The sequence below is a fragment of the Protomyctophum bolini genome (genome assembly GCF_963924005.1).
Source record: "Protomyctophum bolini genome assembly, chromosome: 2".
Taxonomy (NCBI): domain Eukaryota; kingdom Metazoa; phylum Chordata; class Actinopteri; order Myctophiformes; family Myctophidae; genus Protomyctophum; species Protomyctophum bolini.
Genome location: NC_137863.1, coordinates 8,750,213 through 8,770,757, shown reverse-complemented (window position 1 = coordinate 8,770,757; position 20,545 = coordinate 8,750,213). Strand labels below are relative to the sequence as shown.

The following is a 20,545-nucleotide window of genomic DNA, read 5'->3' as shown; positions in this document are numbered from 1 at the left end:
GAGCCCTCACTGATTTAGCTGCGCGTTCATGTGAAGTCTGCGAGGGCTTGAGGGATGTCCCATTTGAAATCGGTAAGTCAGTGAGGGCTCAGCCCCGCCCCTTTATGTGCCCTTTGCCAAAGTCAGCATCGATGCTGACTTTGGGCTGACTTTAGCAAAGAAATTACCCACAGTTCATAGCGTTAGCAGTAGGCATGTGGAAAATAATCGATACGTATCGATACATCGATTATGACGTGCGCGATGCGAGTGAATCGGTTCATTCACTGTGTGTCGGTAGAATTGACGGGTGAAATCTCGATGGATCGTTCGCGGAGTGCTTGTATCGGTAAAATCCGTGGTTGCACTGTTTTTTCATGGTAAATTTCACCCTATCCTGTGTTTCCGAGGCGCATTCAACGTACCATCAGAAAGGAAGAAAAAAAAAGGTCTCTCGCGAGTCGCAGCGCAGACACAGGGCGCGTTCGGAAATAGCGCACTGAGCCCACTGTGCAATGCAAACTAATAGGAGAGTGTGCTCCGGTGTGGTATTTCCGAACGCGCCCACAGTCAGTGAACAGAAGCTACCGTACGACGGTGCAGAGGGTGCTTCCCGCAGAGGAGACACGTTGAGAACAGACAGACTCAGACTATAATAGCACCCGCGACTAACAGAAGTGAGCCCCACGCATTAAACAAGAAGCACCACCTTTACTCTTTAGCTTTATAAAATAGCTGTCCGAGTAGCTTTGTCCGTCGATCAGTTGACTTTTCACTGTAGCGCTGCTTGCTGGACTGCTGGTAATGAGCCACACTCCACAGCTGTGCTTGCTGATTATCCGACGCAAATCTGCGTCGCGATCATTATCAATTTGTAATTAAAGAAAGCTTCTGCAGTCTGCACACACGTGTACAACAACAACAACAACGCCACAGCAACTTTCCACTGTCCAGCTTTCCCCTGCTGTTCTCTGGGATAGAAGCCTTATTTATATTCTGCAGCAAGACGGTGTCGCACGCCTAAAATTGCAGATCCACAAGCTCACAGCGGGGCGTGGATGAGACGCGTTGTGAGCTTGTACATCTGCTATGTATTTATAACGTTAATAATACATGCAGGCCAGGGTCTTCAATGTTTTTCAGGTCAAGCCAAGGACCACTTAGCTGAGAGTGAGAGATCAAGTAGGGACCCCCATATAGGCAATTATATTATAAAACTGTTGCAGATTAAACTAGACATAGACTTGTTTGACAGCACTACAAGTGTGACCTGCAATTTTTGTTTTGTTTATTTGTTTCTTTTCTATTTATATGTTGGTAACATTAATTGATGAACGATAGGCTATTACATTTTAATCTCTTGAAACCTCTATACTCAAAACCTCAAATTGACCTTTGAGATATAATAATTATACTATAGCCTATGATTATTAGTAATCTAACAATTCCACAATAACCAGCAGAGAGCAGACCCTTTGTTTACTTACAGAATTCTATAAGTTGGGTTGTTTGAGATGCAGAGCTATAATACTAACCTACAGTAAAACAATAAATTGCTTTGAATTTAAATGTAATGCATTTTTACATGTTTTGGGAAATTAATAGAGCTTTAATATAAATCCTTTCTATTGTGATGAATCGCCATCAAATCGTATCGGTAGAGGGGTGAATCGCATCGTATCGCATTGATTTGAACTAAATGGTTATCGCATCGCATCGCATCGGGAAGAGGGAGAATCGTATCACATCGTATCGCCAGGGGATTCCATGTATCTCTAATGTATCGTATCGCTGGCAGTGCATCGAGATGCGTATCGAATCGTGAGATGAGACGAGATTCACATGCCTAGTTAGCAGGGGAATGAGGGGGATCCTCCGAAACGTCAATCATTTAAATATGAAAATTAGTTATGTATCGCGATTAGAATGTCAACAAACACAATAGTGCTTTCTCACTGTTCTCAAAAGGAGACGGAATGGAAGGATATAGGCTATATATTTAATAACAATAATAATAATAAGGGAAACATGATGAGAAATGACTAATGAGAAAAGTAAAAGAATATGGAAATTAAATGTATAATGAATATTATTATATATGAATATTACAACCCATATCACACAGGAAAGTGTATTTATGAAACTAATAATAATAAAACGATCAGCTTAAATACTAAAATAGACATGATAGACATGGCAAATAGGCCAAGCATGTAGGTGTAGGCACTGGCTGTGAATAAGGACAGGTTTTATAAAGTGATGCAAAGTGTCATGGACTCATGCATGGCGGACTCATCTTCAAAGTGCTGTCCCATTTCTTTCACAACAATGTGGAGCCCTTGCAGCCTCTCACCCTCAAGCACTTACAGCTGACGTCATTAAAGTCAATGAGGGTCCAGGGCTCAGGGCTTGAGGGAGGCAATTGGGATTGGGCCCCTGTACAGGTATTGCAGCCAATGGGAATAGCCGACACCCAAGCTTCCTGGTGAGTGAGGAAGTGAGGAAGCAGGAATCACTCTGTTCATGAGGAGGCTGGTATGAGGGATATCTCACAAGTGAGTACAAGATTTAACTCAAACCTTTGGACCCACTTGGATGTGCTGTGCGTGTATTGTCTCGTTCTCTCTCTTATTTTATTGTGAATCTTGCCTATTCTCCCCTGGGTTGCCACAATATATGTCTTTTACAAGCTAAGAGAGTGATAGCGTTGACCTGGAAGAGGCCAGACAAATTACACATTACACAGTGGTTCAGGGAATTGTCTTTACCTTTGGAAAAGATCTTAAGGACAAACAAGAAATGTTTCAGGAGGTGTGGGGCCATTTTATAAGTTATATTAAGAACAATCATTTGTCACATTTTTAATGGATGAAGCTGCAGAGGAGTAGTGCAGTTGTCGTTTTGCGGTCATTGTTGTTTTTTCTTTGTATGAGTAATTTAGATGAAGCTGAAGAGGAGTAGTGCTGTTGTTGTTTTTCTTTTTTTTTGTTATTGTTGTTTTGCTTTCTTTATATGAGTAATTACTAATTGTCTTGTAATGTTCATTGTTTTTTGTATATTTGTATTGTCATTTCTGAACGGGAACCCATTTTGGTGTTGGCATCATGTTATGCTTTAGCTATTGAAAAATCCGAGTGGCGCGCTACGAGCTTGTAGGTCTGCTATTTTTGAAAGAATCGAAGAACGACTGACATTTTTAGAATCTGATCTCAGGTCAGAATGGGTTAATCAGACCAGTGTGTGTCCAGTGGAAACCTCGTATGAATCTGATCTCAGGTCAGAATGGGTTACTCACCTTGTTCTGCTTGAGCCGGTCCAGCATCAGACTGTTGTGGTACACTTGGTGCTGGGTGGACGGGTGGAGGCTGGCGGCAGCGGGCACTGGTGAATGGCTATAGGGGGGCGGCTCTGAGCGGGTTCGACCCAGGAGTTTGTGGGCCGACTGGACTCCCAGGGTTTCCCCTCTGGTGGGAGACGACAGGAGATGTGTCGGCTGCTGCACGGGCACCGGACTCAGGCCGCGGACTGGGGGGAGGAAGGCAGAATATAGATACGTGTACAGTATATGGTATACAGTGTGTGTGTAAACGTTCCAAACTTGCTAATTCCCTGTCTGTAACCATTGCCAAGAAACAACAGAAAACTTTAAGCTAGAGCTACAGGGCCTTGTGTGATCAAGGTATAGCGTTATTTTCCAGTTGGGTTTAGTTCATTTGTGTTTTCCTCAAGTGTTCATTTGGTTAATTTGGAGAAATTTTAGAAACCCTAAAACTATATCTTTGGACTGCTCTTGGAGCCTTGGCTGTTTGGGCAACTGTGTATGAGATATTATGGTTGTACAAGTCAGCTTTATTGTCCAGTGACAGTAGAGGGCGCTATTGTTCTATGCATACATGCAGGTACTACACATTAGCAGGGTTGAAGTTAACACATACTGTATTAGTCTTTGTCAAAAATCTTCAAAGATAGCAAAATAAATCTAAACTATAGCCTAATAACCTTGCATAGCTTCTAATGCAAATGGACATGTAATGTGTGACATTAGCCAATTGCTCACGTGCATGTGTTTTGTGTGCATTCCCATTTATGCATGTGTTCTTTTGTGTGTTTATCCATGTCAAAACATGCGTGCATGCCCAGTTGTGCGTCTGTTTTATACATGTGTGATTACCAGTGAGAAATTGAGTGTGCAACAGTCCAGTGTGTGGTTCCAGTATAAGCACAGGCTGCAGTCGCTGGGCCAGGCCTGGACTGCTGCTGTCTAGAGGCAGGTACAACTGTGGCAAGGCAGGCATTGGCATGGCCCTTCCCACACACTGGCTCATGGACTCTCTGTCAGCCTGGGTGGAGGTTGAGGAAGGCACAGGAGGTAAACAAGAGTCATTAACGGGGCTTGACATTAACTTCGGACAAGTACATTTACCATTCACTTGTCCGGACACAAAAGTCACGTGTCCGGAGCACGAGCACACACACAAATGCATTTTAAATCAACTAACTGTAACTGTTAGTTTGGTGAATACATTTTGTTTGAATATTAGATGAATATTCACAGTTTAAAAGTTACAGTAATAGCCCTAGAATGTCTGATCTTACATATACATTTCATCATATTCCAAATACACAGCCATAGATCGGTCCTATATCCGCGCACGGTTAGCAGACTGACCTAGCTCGTCATATTAATTTCAAAGTTCTGGCAGAAAATGTGTATTTAGTAAAATGACGAGGGGCCTGGAATGGACTTTACATAATTAACTTGCTTTAGGAAGCACAAATGTATGGGGCACACAAAATAGGTGGTGATCAATTACCCCACAACAATCGCAACACACCTGCCAATTGTGTGCCCCATACATTTGTGCTTCCCAAACATTGACTGTTCCCACAGGGCGTTTTCCTATTTTCAGTTCAGCTTTTCCTCATGGAAAAGTGGTGATATTTTACTTGACACACGTTTTCTGCCAGAACTTTCAAATGGATATTAAACTAGAGGACGATATCTGACTCCCAAGTCTTATTGGGGGAGTACACATGCAGTGCTACAAGTTTAAATGCCGACGTGGTCAGTCTGCTAAGCATGCGTGGATAGGACCGATCTATGGCTGTGTATTTGGAATTATACATGTAATGTAAGATCGCAGACATTCTAGGGCAATTAACAATATTGGAATGGTGATTATTTCAAAGCCAGACAAAAATGCCAGAGAATAATGTTGGCTGCTAGGAGTGTCACACCAACGGTACAATTTGAATGCACTTGTCCGGAAAGATTTATTACTTAATGTCAAGCCCTGATTAATGACAGGAGGAGAGGAGAGGAGAGGATGTCATGTTGAGTGAATGAATGAAAATGAATTAGAAATAGCGTAGAGTTTGAGTAAAAGGGTGGAAAGCACGAGGTGAAATTATCACATAATAAAACAAGACTAAGTGCTCAGTAAAAAATATTCACCAACTAACCGTATGTCTGACTCACCACATGGAAATGGCACATACACTAAAGGCCTATTCATACTTAGTTTTAAGTGATAAGGTGACCACCGAAAACTTCAACATGATGTCACGCCACAGTGATAAGCGCTTCACCACTCACCCAAACACATCTCTCTGTTTTTACTAACCACCTTATCACCTTATCACCTAAAACTGTATGAGTATGAAAGTGAAAACACAGAACTCGCAGCAGCCTTTAAATACCGTGTGGCATAAAGGCTATTCAGACACTCAAAACACAAATGGATGGTTGTACGTTTATCATTATTCTGTAGTAGAAAAAGCCCAATCAGAGTTTTTAGAGTGACTTTTATGTTAAGTGTCCAATAGCTGGTTTGAATCATGACCTGACCTGTGCGGGTAGTCCAGCAGAAATGGTGGGCATAGTGGTTGAACAGGGAGGCAAGGTGAAATATGCTAAGCTGCCATCCTTTAGCAGAAGCCTCTGGGCCTGAGAGGGGGAGAGGGAGAGGGAGAGAGAGAGAGAGAGAGAGAGGCAGGTACAGACACACGTTTATGAATGCTGAGATGAAAGGAGCTGCAATACTTATGCATTGATGCCGCACAACTCCTGGAACTCCTTGCGAATATAGGCTACTGTAAATACATCCTTCCAGTATGTGATATGATAAAAAAGCACTTTAGATACATTATCAGGCCTCGGTGGTAATCTATATTTATCAGTTAACAGCTGGCTAAATGTCTATTTAAAAAAACATTGCTAACTGCCTGCCTATTGAAATATACAAGTGCATTACCTGGAACACAGATTGATATTAATGCTTTAATTAGATAAGGAGTGATCGAGTAACATGGGCAAGGTCTATTGTGGCCTTCTCAAATCTCCCTCTTTAAAACATCGCCCACCACTACTGTACTGCATTTAATGCCCAATGAACATTCAACTCATTTGATACCACCTTACCACCTGACATAAAATCAATGGAATAACTGCCCCTTTCTCCTTTCTGAAAATGTTATACAGATTGTAGATTTTCAAAGCTGATCCTGATTCATTAATATAGGTATAGGTTTACACATTTATAGGCGTAAACCATCCTAATTGATCAGCGGACCTTTTACGTTGTGATTCTGCAAGACTAGCTGCATGCTATTACAGGGTTTGTGTCTGTGCACTTGTCCAGAACTAGCCTCACAAATTGGTGGTCCGATCAGCACCAAACCTTTGTATCCACGCTACCACAGAAGTACCTCCACTCATTTGTTTGTATACTTTTTGAAATATTTTACTTAACTTTTTTATAATGTAAGTCAATGGGGCTGCAATCACACTGAAACACTTGTGGACTTGTACGTCACAGATAGGCCAACGTTGTGGACATCTGACGTAATAGTTGACTGGTGTTACAGGCTGACCCCATCATGTCAGAGATCCACATTGGAGCCATTGTTTGTTTCTAATGTGGATACCGAGATACCACACATTTGTTTTACAATGGTTTGACGTCTGCCTCTTACTGAGACGAAGGGGTTCAACATAGGGAGAAAGTTGGACTCACTTCATGGGCCAGTCCAGCCGTCAGTGGGAGGGCCCCGCTGTCTGACAGGGGACTGTCATTGGGTGAGCTTCCCCCTGACGCTGGGGTGCTGCCGCTGCTCTGGGAGGAGTCTGCTGTGACAGAAAGGACAAGCAGCTGCTTCGTTAACCACTTTAGACCTGAGGACCATTCTACAAATGTCTTATAAATCTTGACAGTTCTCTGAAAAGCCTGTGTCAGTGGTTCTCAAACATTTCCCCCCAAAATATATGTAATTGCCCGCCGAGCCCCAGGTTCCAGGGACCCCCAAGCAAAGATTTGAGTTAAAAACTGTTCGCTCTGAAAGAATATATTCAAACATTTGGGCCAGATTTTTGAAAATCTATGAGCTTGTAGATCTGCTATTTTTCAATATCTAAAGTAGAACATAATGCTTAACCCATTTTGGTGTTAGCATTACGTTATGCTTTAGCTATTTAAAAATAGCAGATCTACAAGCTCATAGCGCACCACCGAGTGGCGCGATACGAGCTTGTAGGTCTGCTATTTTTTTTAAATCAAAGAACGACTGACATAGAAACATGGCTTTTTCAGTTTTCCATGTTGCACTTTCAAGATTTTCTATTGGGCTCTGATCCAGCAAAGGTTCTGTAGAACATAGCGGTACTGTACCCAGGGGTTCTCCTGTCCTGTGCCTGATGGTGGGAGGGGCGCTGATCTTTCTCTGTAGAGGACTCTGCCTGGTGTTGATGTGTTTCTTTAACTTCCACTTCAGGGTCGGCTCAGACACTGCACACACACACACACACATTACAAATCCATGATCATGTTATGTACAAGGCATATATGCACGCACGCACGCATGCACGCATACACACAGATATGTGTGCACACAGGAAAAGGAAATGTTAATTTTGTCCGCAAGCTCCACAACCACGGATCAGCATTGACCAGAGAAAATCTAACCATAAATACTGTGCACTCAAATCATAAAGCCTGGTTCATTTTGCATGACAATAAAGCCTGTGAAACAAATCTGCATTGTGAACCCAATGAAGAACTTGTGATACAGCGACAGTAGGATAAAACACTTGTGTTGACATTGTCGTCGGGCTGCAACTTGGCCAAACAAAACAATCGACCAGTACAGTAGCTGTTTCAGAGCAGATAAAGGACAGCTTATTGTTATTGCTGAGAGTGCAGGATGGAGTGTGTGCGTGTGAGAGCCTGTGTTCTTGTGTTATTGTAATGCGTCGCTGCTTGACATGTTGTGAGCTTCCTTGTAGATCAGCTATTTTTGGCTTTTCTCTTATACACTGTAGATGTAATATAAAAACAAAATGCCATTCATAAAATCACTGTCCTTAAATGTCCTTACAAGTATAGTAATAGAAACTTGTGCGTGCGTGCGTGCGTGCATTAAGCAGTCTGTGGAGTTGAGGAGACGGTTGCTAATGCAACACAGGTACAGTAAATAACGACATGGTTAGTGTATACTGTAACAGATCAACCACTCCTTGTGTCACTCATACAGCCTGGTAGACCTGCTCTGGACGCGCCTCTCACGCAGTTCATTTTACGCATACCTCGGCTTAATGTTATGTAACTGCTCTTGCCATTGTGTCTCGCTTGCACTGTTGTTTTTTTATGACTGTTGGGTCTCCTTCTCGCCCCGGAGGCCTGGTACTTGATGACTTTCCCCTGTCTTGGCCGAAAGTACACTTCCATTCTCTCTCTCACTCACTCTGCCTCTATCTCTCTCTCTCTCTCCCTCTCTTTCTCTCCCTCCCTCTCTCCCTCATCCAGAATAGGTAACTTAATGAAAGTTTCCTTTAGATACTGGAAAGTATCATGTATCCAAGATACCCCGCAAAGTTAAGCTGTCATAAGAGGAGCGCTTGCGATTTTTGAGTCTTGAGTAACTCGGATTACATTGAGCACTGAGAATAGAATAGTGGAAAATCACCAGTCATCTGGCCTGGCTGTGCCTGACAGAGGGAGCCCCATCACCACTCATCTGGCCTTTACTTGACAGAGGGAGCCCCATCACCACTCATCTGTACCTGACAGAGGGAGCCCCATCATAGCAGCCAAAGGTTCCTTACCTGTCCTACGAAGGGCACGTCCTTTGCTTTCATCACAGGATTCAGACTGTGGCTTTGGAGACATGTCAGGATCACGGCCGAGTTCCCTGGTTAAACCAATAATAACATCAAGGATTAAATAAGTGGGGGGGAGACGGTTGGCGTTAACACAAGGTATCCAGTAAAACAGTAACATTTCTGCATACCATCCGGTTCTGTTTTGTATGCATTGTGGTTCTACTGAGCATGCTGGAGTCTCTGTGTGGCACTATTTCCTCAAAGAACTATTCCATCATCCATGTGTGCAATAGTGGCCACCACAGCGACAACTAACAATAAACCTGATTTATTAAATTGTGTTAACCATCAAACATGGCTTGTTTTCCAGCATAAATTACAAATGAAGGTCTACTTCCGTCTAAATTTGGTTAAAAGGAAATGTCTGATTGAAACTTAAAACTTGGCAGTGTATTTAAGGTTTTTGTAGATTTGTAGAACTATGCCATGCAAAGAACAAAACAAAACAAGATTTTTGGTTCATCTTAGCCTATTTTCTATAATCTCTTCTAGGCATGTTATGATTCTCAAACAAATTAGTTTTGTAGCGATGACAAAACCAGAATATCTGTTTTGTATTAATTCTATTAACAGAAATACAAGAATGTAAACACCACATGTTCAAACATTAGGAGCTTTATCAAACAAGAGTATTTTCCATACTATAACACTATTCACTACACATTAGTGGAGTTTATAATGCAGTGACAACTAGCGACATTTAAATGTAATTATCTGAAGAGATAGCTATGAACTGACACAGCTTGGTGCCTCATACCATGGGTCTACAACACAGATGAATGATTTAATCCAGCGTTCTCTACCAGCAAATAGGGTCTCAAATCCAATTGGGCCATGGTGCGAGACATGGCCCAAGAATTTCCGGGGGTCCCCAGCCAAAAACGTTGAGAACCCCTGATGTAAGGAACACCAAAAACAGATTTCAGGTGGATTTCAATTCTTCAACGATCTCTGGAAGTGGCCATGGTGTATGGAAAAGAGTGCGGAATACAATACAGCAATCCAACAGGGACCAACAAAGAGTCAGCTACAGCATGGACATTTGTTTTGTCACTTAAATGCTTGCTTTCATTTATTTTTTCCCACCATACAATTGGCTAAAACACAATACAGTATACTCCTTCTGACGAACAAACTTTTCTTTGGAGTGGGAGGTGGTATAGCTACAAATTTAATTCGATATCATTCCTAGTTTAGGAAGGGCGGTCCCAGAACTTTTGCTCGGAACGTCACCAAAATGCCTTCTTCAGGGTATGATCTGATCTGCGTGTGATGGACCTACAGGTACATCCACGTCCACTTAACTGAATATCCACGTTCACCTACTGTACATCAACCCACATACAGTATACTGCACATCCTGCATAAATCCGCATCCACCTACATCCACATTCCTGTTGGAATGCTCCTGCTGTTAGAGCTGTTGTGGTTGGGTGTACTCCTCTCTAGAGCAGCATGCTTCTTCATCATCAATACCTTCCGCAGTTTCTGCCTCACCAGGGGACTGGCTACTGCACCTGCCAGTCAATGAAAAAAACAATCATGCTATCAAGAGCAGGAAACCATCTTCATTCCTCCCACCCTGAGTCAACAACACACATCAGTCAAAGTGAATAATGATGACACTGTTCAAAACACTGCCTGTTTTTCCTTGACAGGAATGACACCTGCATGAGCCTCAGCCAGCTTAAGTTTCACACAATGTGGTGTTCCACAGAAACCAAAAACCAACCACAACATTACGTTAAGGAGGACGTTAACACGCATTACTTACTTTGCTCCTTCTTACTCTTGTGCATCAGCTGTTGAAGTTCCTCTGTATTCTCGCGGTCCATCTCTCTTTGCCTTTGTTCAAAGTTGTACTGAAAGACACAAAGTAAAATAGGTGCTGAACTTGTGAGAGCCACAACAGCCCAACAGCATACGGTGTATGCACGAGACCGCCCATTCAGAAAGGCTCAAACTATTGTTGCTATACAGTATGTTCATGAAGCTTTTAGTAGTACAGTATGTTCTGTGTGACCTCTGTGTTTTGTGCAGCAAGCTGTACTTTTTTGCTAGTGCTTTTAACTGTTGTTTTGTATTAACTGTTTTTATCTTGTTGTATACGGCGACCTTGAGTGCCCTGAAAGGTGCCTTATAAATAAAATGCATTATTATGTTGAAACTTGTGAAGACTTAAAATTATAAAAGTAACATGCTTGCTCTATTGGTTGCTTAAAATCGGTCTTGCACTTAAGAATTCACATCCTGTACACTGTATGATTCAACTATTCAGCCAGTCCCAGATCTGCAGTGGGAGGATATGGGAATTCCATGACCATAAACTGGAAAACATTCCCATGAGACCCTTCTTGACCATTGCTCCTACTACTAAAGTGGTCACTTTCTAAAATACAACAACTGATTTCTGACTTCAGCCTGTTGAAGAGAGTGATGCAATTATTAATTAACCACATGAACCATAAGGTTTCAATTTTGGAGTCATAACAGGCGAACATTTGTCCAAAATAGGCAAACATTCAGAAAACAATAGCAGATCAGAACATGTTGCATTGCGTTGTGATCTTGTAGATCGACTATTTTCAACAAACATAATCGTGTGCATGTGTGTGCTGCAGTGATGAATGACCTGTTCTGGCTGGTGGGGGAGCTGTTGAGGGAGTTATCACTATAGTACCGAAGACACGTTTATTCTTTGAAGCTTTACTCATATTGTGGGAATATAGTATGCCCTTACCTGTAAGTGTTGCTGAGAAAACTGGGAGCAAGGCTGGGAAGAGAAGGGTCCAAGGAAGAAGGGGTGGTGGGGGACAAGCATGGCAGAGTCCAGGCCAGGACGAACCAACCTCTGGGTGACACTCAGGTCCATAGGTTGCTCCCCACTTACCGATGACACAACTTGATTGGTGACTGTCACATCCACTAAAGAAAGAGGGGCAGAGAGGGAGAGAAAGAGATGCTCTTCAGTCAGTGATCAATCATGCAATTTGTTGAAGGGTTAAAATGTAAGGAATGCATTTTTTTTTATGTTGTTAATGTTGTGGATTTGGCACAGAAATTGAACTTTAGTGTCTATTAGTGTCAGAGTGGGGCTTGGATTTATTTGGGTGATGGGAGGACAATCCTCCTAAACCCAGGGAACCTTCATTTTAGCAACTTTCATTTATTACATTTCTAATCGCATTTATTGTTTTGTGATATGTTTTTCCACAACAAAATCCACCCCTACCCCTATGCTGCACCATTTTCAAATGGAAGGCCTGACCCTGTAGACAACACCCAGCACAAATCATCACTGAATGAGTCCAGCAACACTTCAGATGTTTACATTGGAGATCATGTAAACATGCCTGAGACTGATGGTTGTAGAATGCCTAGATGTGTACAACTGCATTTGAACTTGTGTTATATTTATAGTCCTATTTAATTTCATTCAAGTCTTGCTGCTTCAATTGAACTAACTGGCTGTGTTCCAAACAAGTTACATTCAGAAAAACGAATACAAAAAATCTGAACTGAGTGGTGGTGTGCGCGCGAGAATCAGGAGGTTGATAGATGGGTCTGGCATCTTCCTCTCAGGTTTTAGTAGATACATATAGGCTACATTTTGTTCCTAAGAGTGAGGCAACTGAATCAAACCAAAGTGTCATAACCAAAAAACAGGTGCAGTATAAGTTAAGAGAATGTTTGATCTGTATGTTATCCAGAGGCAATAGCAGGTATGCACTACTTAGTTTTACCTTGCAATGTTTAACCCATTCTGAACGGGAACCCATTCTGGTGTTTGCATCATGTTATGCTTTAGCTATTGAAAAATAGCAGATCTACAAGCTCATAGCGCGCCACCGAGTGGCGCGCTATGAGCTTGTAGGTCTGCTATTTTTGAAAAATCGAAGAACGACTGACATTTTTTTTTATCTGATCTCAGGTCAGAATGGGTTAATCAGACCAGTGTGTGTCCAGTGGAAACCTCATCTGAATCTGATCTCAGGTCAGAATGTGTTAAGTATAAAATCTGTGCGTCAACTAAAAACACTTCTTATGACCTAACATTGAACTTCTCCCTCTGAGATAGAGAACAGACACAATGGCAAATGATAACTCATACTGTGTGTGTGTGTGTGTGTGTGTGTGTGTGTGTGGAAACATATCAACCCAAGTTCCTCAAGCTCTTTTCTGATGAATCATATTTGGCGAGACAAAAACATAATGCAAGCTCACAGACAACTCGATACTGTTTCACGTGGCGACGTGACTTGACACTTGAAACCAATAACCCATTCTGACCTGAGATCAGATTCATACGAGGTTTCCACTGGACACAAACTGGTCTGATTAACCCATTCTGACCTGAGATCAGATTCTAAAAAAATGTCAGTCGTTCTTCGATCTTTCAAAAAATAGCAGACCTACAAGCTCGTATCGCGCCACTCGGTGGCGCGCTATGAGCTTGTAGATCTGCTATTTTTCAATAGCTAAAGCATAACACGATGCTGACACCAAAATGGGTGCCCGGTCAGAATGGGATAAACATACGTTCAATAGTCTTGTGTGGAATGCCTCACTTCTGATACAAAAGAGGAGACGGATAAAGCATGCAAGGAGACACCTTATTACCGTACTCCCTCTAGGAGGGGAGGAGGGAGGGAAGGGGGAGAGTAGGGAATATGGAAATTTACTGAACTTGTATGTCTGAATGACTGTGCCACCACATCAACATTACTCACATAGTTCTTGACGAGTATCTAGGTCTCTTTACTGGTACACCTTGTAGAACTGCATTATCCTCTGCGGACACCACTGTAAGAGGAATGCCCTCGCAGTCGCAGAGACAACAAAACTAATCTCACATCACAAGACAAACACACACTCCTATCCTATCGGCATTGACCTTCGGTTGTTAACACGTCAATGTGTCGATAGCATCATTGTTTACGTGAACCTGAGACATTGTTGAAACAAAGACATTATTGACATCAAAGCCAAGTTCACACTGTTCTCTCTTGGAAGCCTTTAGGATCAATTATTTATATTAGTTCTTACTGGTCTCCAATGAAATTAACAATATTTTCAAAAGGTGCACTGTTTAAACGGTCAACTTTTGCAATACAGTACCAACTCTGAGTAAATGTTTCCATTAGTTACAGGAATGTACTGTATTGTACTGTATTCCACTAACTCTAACCTTCAGATGTGTATTAAACAGCCTGGAACTCATTTCTGCTTTGCATGTGCAGTGCATGTAGGATGTAGGTCTGCACAACACACCAGGTCTGATTCAGCTGCCTGCTGCCAGAGGCCCAGCATGATCAGACTCAGTGAAAGTGACTCAGAAAGAGAGAGAGATCGAGGTCTGCAAAGGCGTTTTCGGGTTGACAGAATTCCTCTGAAGAGGAAAGCACTCCCACGCTCTTATTACTGTAGGTCAAGTGAGACTGACATGCCATTAGGACATGAAACAACAGGGGGGGGACTTAATAAGTAGGGAAGTATTGACAGTGAGGATAACATCACATTCTGTAAGCTGGCTGTTTTCAGTACGATTACTCCTCCCGATAGCCCCAACCAGCAACATCTTATGGGCTGACTTGCTGGGTGTGTATAGCCATACAGTACACTGTTACTTTGCACATGTGCGTCACTGTGGCGTTGTATTATTGTATATCTATTCTACGTCCCAGCATAGACATGGTAACGCCCCGCCTGCCTCTGATTGGCCTATACCAACACTACAGAATACCGCTGGTCTCACCAGCGTGTCTGTCTGAGCACGGAAAGCTGCAACATGGTAACTCTGTAATTTCTCGAGCGTTTCAGACGCGAGAAGGCTGGAGGTCAATACAGTACATAGCCCAGTACAGTAACTATAACAATATAAGTATAGTTGCACCCCTCAGTTCACACGGGTCTGTCTGTCTGTCTCACTCTCTCTCCCTTTCTCCCTCTCTCTTTCTGTGTCTCTCTGTCTCACACTCACAGACCCGCGTATATCTATATTCTACGTCCGAGCATAGACATGGTAACGCCCCGCCTGCCTCTGACACACCGTTTGGGGCCCAGTGGTTTACAACAGCGAGTCAGATTCTCTGTGTTCTGTGTCTGTAAATCTCTTCTGGTGTCACAGGAATCCTACCTTGCCAGGTTGAGACTTGACGTTGTAACCCGAGGAAACCAATATGGAGCATCTCCAGTAACACTTAATCAACCGATGGAACAGAGTTCTGTTTCGATCCCCAAGAACAGGTCAAATCAGGGCGTGGAAGTCAAAGAGCAGCACTCAACCCTCAATTCAATTACCCACCAATGAATTGCCCTGGTGCAAGAAGGCACTTAAGCTCCAAGTGGAGCTGCTCAGTGCACAGTATGAATGTGTGTCGTACAGTATGTCAGTATGAGTATTGTTGGGGGAGAGCATTGGTGCTCAGCAAACCTTCAGTACCCAATCGGATACAGTACATCCCTAATAGAGACCAGCGGGTTGTAAATGGTAAATGGTGCATTTATATAGCGCCTTTATCCAAGGCGCTTTACAGCGCGTCACAGTGACACCGTACGTTGTGAGCTTGTACTGTAGATTGGCTATACTATATATACGCTGGGCGCTTCCCTGCGCAGTGGATTGCGGGTGGTGCGGATTAATACATTGGATTACCGATAATTAATAAATTGCGGTCGGATAACGGGCGGATTATGATTATGTACACGCGGATTCGGGTGACGGAAAAAAGCTCATCTGCTGATCTCTAATCCCTAAACATACCTCTTACTCTAAACTTGACCCTGAAGAAAAAGGCCTAAACTTTACCCATTTCTCTTTTATAATTTTTATGCCACAATTTTGCAACCCACTTTTTTCCATCCAGTGTCAATTATCTAATGTAATCCTGGGCGCTACACTTCCTCTGCCAACCTGAGGGGGCAGCGGACTGACCTCATGCTTCCTTCTATGCATGAGGAGGCCAAGCTGCTTCTTTTCACCTGACAGGGGGGAATTTCCCCGGCCGGACCAGCTTCCTTGGGCCGGACGTAGCGCGTGGAAGGAACACGTTATTCCTTTCCCCTCCATAAGGCGCCCCGGCTGGCCACTGTACCACTGTGCCCCCCTTAACTTAACCCTTAACCCTTAACCGTGTTATAATTGTTATTATAACACGGCCTATAATTATAGGCCTATTCATACTCCAATGTTTACGTGAAAATGTGACCACCGAAACGATGGTTAGTAGAAACAGAGAGATGTGTTGGGGTTAGCTGTGAGTCGCTTCTCACCGCGGCGTGATGTCATGTTGTAGTTTTCGGTGGTCACCTTATCACCTAAAACTGGAGTATGATAGGCCTTAGAATCGGGATGATAGCTCGATGGCATCTATAAATGACAAGCCCCAAATTGGGACACCAGTGTTAGAAGGGGTTACTGATACGCCTATTTGGCAAGCGCAATTGCCAAATAGGCCTGCTTAAAGAACTCCAGATAGGAAACGATCATGAAGTTGGTTTTATTTGTCATCTAAACAGAAACCACCCACCTGCGGTGTTTTACCCAGGAAACGCACCAGAGAACCTATTGCAACACAATCTACAGTATCTGCACCACATTCACAAGTGGATGTGTGATGAGCAGTGGTGGGCAAAGTGCTCACCCCACATAGTACTTCAGTCAAAGTATAGTCAAAAGTAGAGTCAAAAGTACAATATTTGTCTTAGAATTGTAGTGGAGTTAAAGTCTCCACAATAAAGTATCCAAAAATAAGTAAAGCACAGACTCTAAAATGTTTTACTTAACACACGCACGCGCGCGCACACACACACACACACACACACACACACACACACACACACACGTCAACACTTACTGGCTCTGTGTTGCCTTGCGTTCTTCTTTCCCGCCTTCTTTTGTCCTGCCTGCTCAAGTCCATCCACAACATCAGTGATTTTGCATGTGGGAAAACATTGTAACTCATTCAGTATAGCACTGGACACAGGACCCTCGATGCATAATGCATTCAGAGAGAACAGTTAAGGTTTCTTTCACCTTGACCCAGCAACGTTTCAATTAAAGGCCTTGGCAGTTGGCAGGACAGGACATTTGCTCACTGGCTTAATTGGGCTTTGCCATGACATCACATTCACAAATAATTAATTCCGGTATTTTGATATAGATTCACTCAAATGTTATTTGAGTGAATCTTCCTTTGCGCTGCCATTGTTCTGCAAGTGAGATGCAATGAAATGCAAACAAAGCGATACGATCTGGAATGTAAAGCGCATGAAATCATCTTCTCCTCCTGGCCGGGCCTCTCACATTTCAGCATTGTGGTGCTAAAAATAGGCAGGAGACAAACTTCTGGTTTCTGTAATAGCATATGCGTTTCACAACCATCATCCTCTTTTTGGAGACTGCTGCAATAACACACACACAGCATGCACTATCCACTGGCAGACTCACACACAAACACATAGAAACATGCACCACACACATACAGTACGCTCACATAGCAGCATTGACTTCCTCTTTCTAAAGTTAGTCTTCACCATAACATCCTCTTGGTTCATTTAGGCAAGCAGACGCTTCTATTTTTGTTGAGTGGCTTCATTGGCTTGTTTTTTTTTTTTTACCCTGAGAGTTACATATGTCTTAAGCCGTATTTATATCCACTCCATGGCCCCTGAAGAATACTCTGTTTATTGTTGGTTTGGTATGACTGTGTGAACCTTACTTTGTTATTGGATCGGGTAGGTCTGGAACTGGAAGTCACACATTAGGTTAAGTGCTAGTTACTATTTGTATACATAAATACTTGTGGCTAGGCTACGGGTTGATACTGGATTATATGGTATGTGCAACAAAGCAGAGCGTATGAGAAAGGTAGAGAGTGGAAACAAAATCTTCAATCTGGGGCACGTTGGTACAGTAAGATGACTGGATAGCGTGTTGACAATGTACATGAGAACAATGTTCCTGGGTCAATTCTGTCTGGAGACCGGCGTTGTGTATTTGTGCATTCTACCTTCTGGCATCAGTTTCCTGTCCATCTATCTACTATCTAAATGAAGCAAAAAACTAATTTTCAATAATTTACTGTATTACCTCATGACATTATTTTACCATCATGTTATGATTCTAAATTAACCTCACGAACCCTAGCATCCCTATTCTGGTCACGTTATAATATACATTCTGCAAAAACAAACTAAACGGATCTACAAGCTCACAACACATTTCAATGGAACGTGTTTTGAGCTTCTATATCTGCTATTTTCAGCTAAGAGATTTGGTGTAGACTAGAGGGGAAAAAAGGAGGTAGGGGACAAAATATTTTTGAGACTTTAAGCGGCGAATAACATTAAATAATCATTGAGTTATGAAACCAAATAATCAACAGATTAACCTATTCTGAACGGGAACCCATTTTGGTGTTTATGTTATGCTTTAGCTATTGAAAAATAGCAGATCTACAAGCTCATAGCGCGCCACCGAGTGGCGCGCTACGAGCTTGTAGGTCTGCTATTTTTTTTTTATCGAAGAACGACTGACATTTTTTAGAATCTGATCTCAGGTCAGAATGGGTTAATCAGACCAGTGTGTGTCCAGCGGAAACTTCGTATGAATCTGATCTCAGGTCAGAATGGGTTAATGGATTATAAAAATGATTATTAGTGACAGGCTTTCATTCCATTATGAGCATCATGAGTTCTGGCTGACGTCCGTTGGCCCTGGTGGACAACAAGAGGCTTTTGCTCTCAGGGCAAATCCATTGTCCACAGCTCTGAAACGGACCACTTTGAAAACAGACCCACCCACTTGCACGTCGACAACTGTAACGGCAAGAGCAGCTTCTCCTCCGTGCCAGCAACCTTCACTATGGCCCTCCATCTATCCCTCCCTCTCTCTCTCTCTCTCTCTCTCTCTCTCTCCACTCATCTCTGTCCCTCATCCTTACATCTAGAGAGGAATTCACAGCTGTTGGGGACATTCTGTCCTTCTGCTTCCGAACAGCTGGAGTATCAATCTCTTTCTTGTGTGTGCCTAGTGCATACTGTGTGTGTGTGTGTGTGTGTGTGTGTGTGTGTGTGTGTGTGTGCTTGCGTGTGTGTGCCTGCGTGTACAGTATGTGCGCCCATCCATCCAGTGTGTGCCAAGTAGGATATAAAAATGTAATGTCGGACGCATTAATAGTGTAGCGCCCAGGATTACATTAGATGGGCTAATTGACACTGGGTGAAAGAAATGGGTTGCAAAAATCATGGGATGAAAGAAATAAGAAATAAAAAGTCATGTCATGCATGGCCATTTCTCCTGGCCAAAATAATTGCGATTCACGAAGCATTCACATGGTTCAATTAGTTATATGCCCAATTATGTAAATGCCCAGAAACTTATAAAGACTTGTTTTGTTACAGTACAGTTACAGCATTAATTAAAAAACAAATCAAATAAGGTAATCATGAATTACAATGTCCCTTGCCTCTGCACAAATAAAGGGCAAATAAATAGAAAACAGCAACACTGTGTGAGTCTTAAATAAAATTAAGTCCAACTGGAGTTATTTGGCGTTGTAAACTTTATTTGTACTACTTTAAACCAGTTAAAGTAGCACTTTTCTGTCATCAAACAGTGCTGCTGCTGCCCTTGTGGCCTCCTAGAGAGTAAGACGTGCCAAACCTTGGTCCTTTTCTAAATGAAGTGGAAAGAAAGTCAGTATTCTTTGGGGCTTTAGTTGTGCTTGTAGAGGTGTGAGAATACCCACTGGTACTAAAACACTCTCTCAGAAGGTAAAACACTGTTAGTCGAGCTGCTCAACTTTTTCAAGACGTGCGTGAGATATTCATGATTAAGCCAATAATGGAAATTCACCACGATAAAATTATCTTGAGAGTTTTTATCATGATGAAAGATTACAGCTTATATCCTCTGAATGCCTAGTGCAAGAAATTCATAGTGCACAGTTGTTTCTTTTGAGTGTAAACAGCAGGTCTTTTGTAGCATCTGCATGTAGGCCTACTGTATGTGCGCAGACCAGCGTGTGTGTGTGTGACTGTGTGACTGTGTGTGTGTGTGTGTGTGTGTGTGTGTGTGTGTGTGTGTGTGTGTGTGTGTGTGTGTGTGTGTGTGTGTGTGTGTGTGTGTGTGTGTGTGTGTGTGTGTGTGTGTGTGTGTGTGTGCATGTGTGTGCGCGGCTGTGCCTGCGTGCGTGCGTGCATGCGTGTACAGAGCGTTGGCGTGTTTGGTGCCAGTATAGTATATTAATAGTGCACATTTGTTTCTTTACGGGAATACAGCAGCTCTTTGTACAAGTTTCAGTATATGAAGGCAGGCCGGTTTATTTTTAGTGTCACCTGTTGGTTAACACTTGTGTTATTGTGTGTATTCCAGCAAGTGCACATGTGTTTGAGAACATAGAGTGT

General features: G+C 42.6%; 1 protein-coding gene across 4 annotated transcripts in view; it reads right to left on the bottom strand.

The window, feature by feature from the left end:
• The window catches only part of LOC308328306 (histone deacetylase 7-like), a 66,439-nt gene that overhangs the window by 26,061 nt on the left and 19,833 nt on the right, over positions 1-20,545 (bottom strand). For 2 of the 4 annotated variants that reach the window (XM_080782074.1, XM_080782077.1), the window contains exons 2-10: positions 11,877-12,061; positions 10,911-10,998; positions 10,521-10,653; positions 9,080-9,165; positions 7,647-7,763; positions 6,996-7,108; positions 5,828-5,926; positions 4,151-4,319; positions 3,275-3,504 (exon numbers count right to left, since the gene is read on the bottom strand). In XM_080782074.1, coding sequence (XP_080638200.1) covers positions 3,275-3,504; positions 4,151-4,319; positions 5,828-5,926; positions 6,996-7,108; positions 7,647-7,763; positions 9,080-9,165; positions 10,521-10,653; positions 10,911-10,998; positions 11,877-12,061 — 1,220 coding nt within the window. Of the gene's footprint in view, positions 1-3,274; positions 3,505-4,150; positions 4,320-5,827; positions 5,927-6,995; positions 7,109-7,646; positions 7,764-9,079; positions 9,166-10,520; positions 10,654-10,910; positions 10,999-11,876; positions 12,062-16,992; positions 17,013-20,545 lie in introns of those variants that run through there. The other 2 variants (XM_080782076.1, XM_080782075.1) reach the window with 2 other exon arrangements.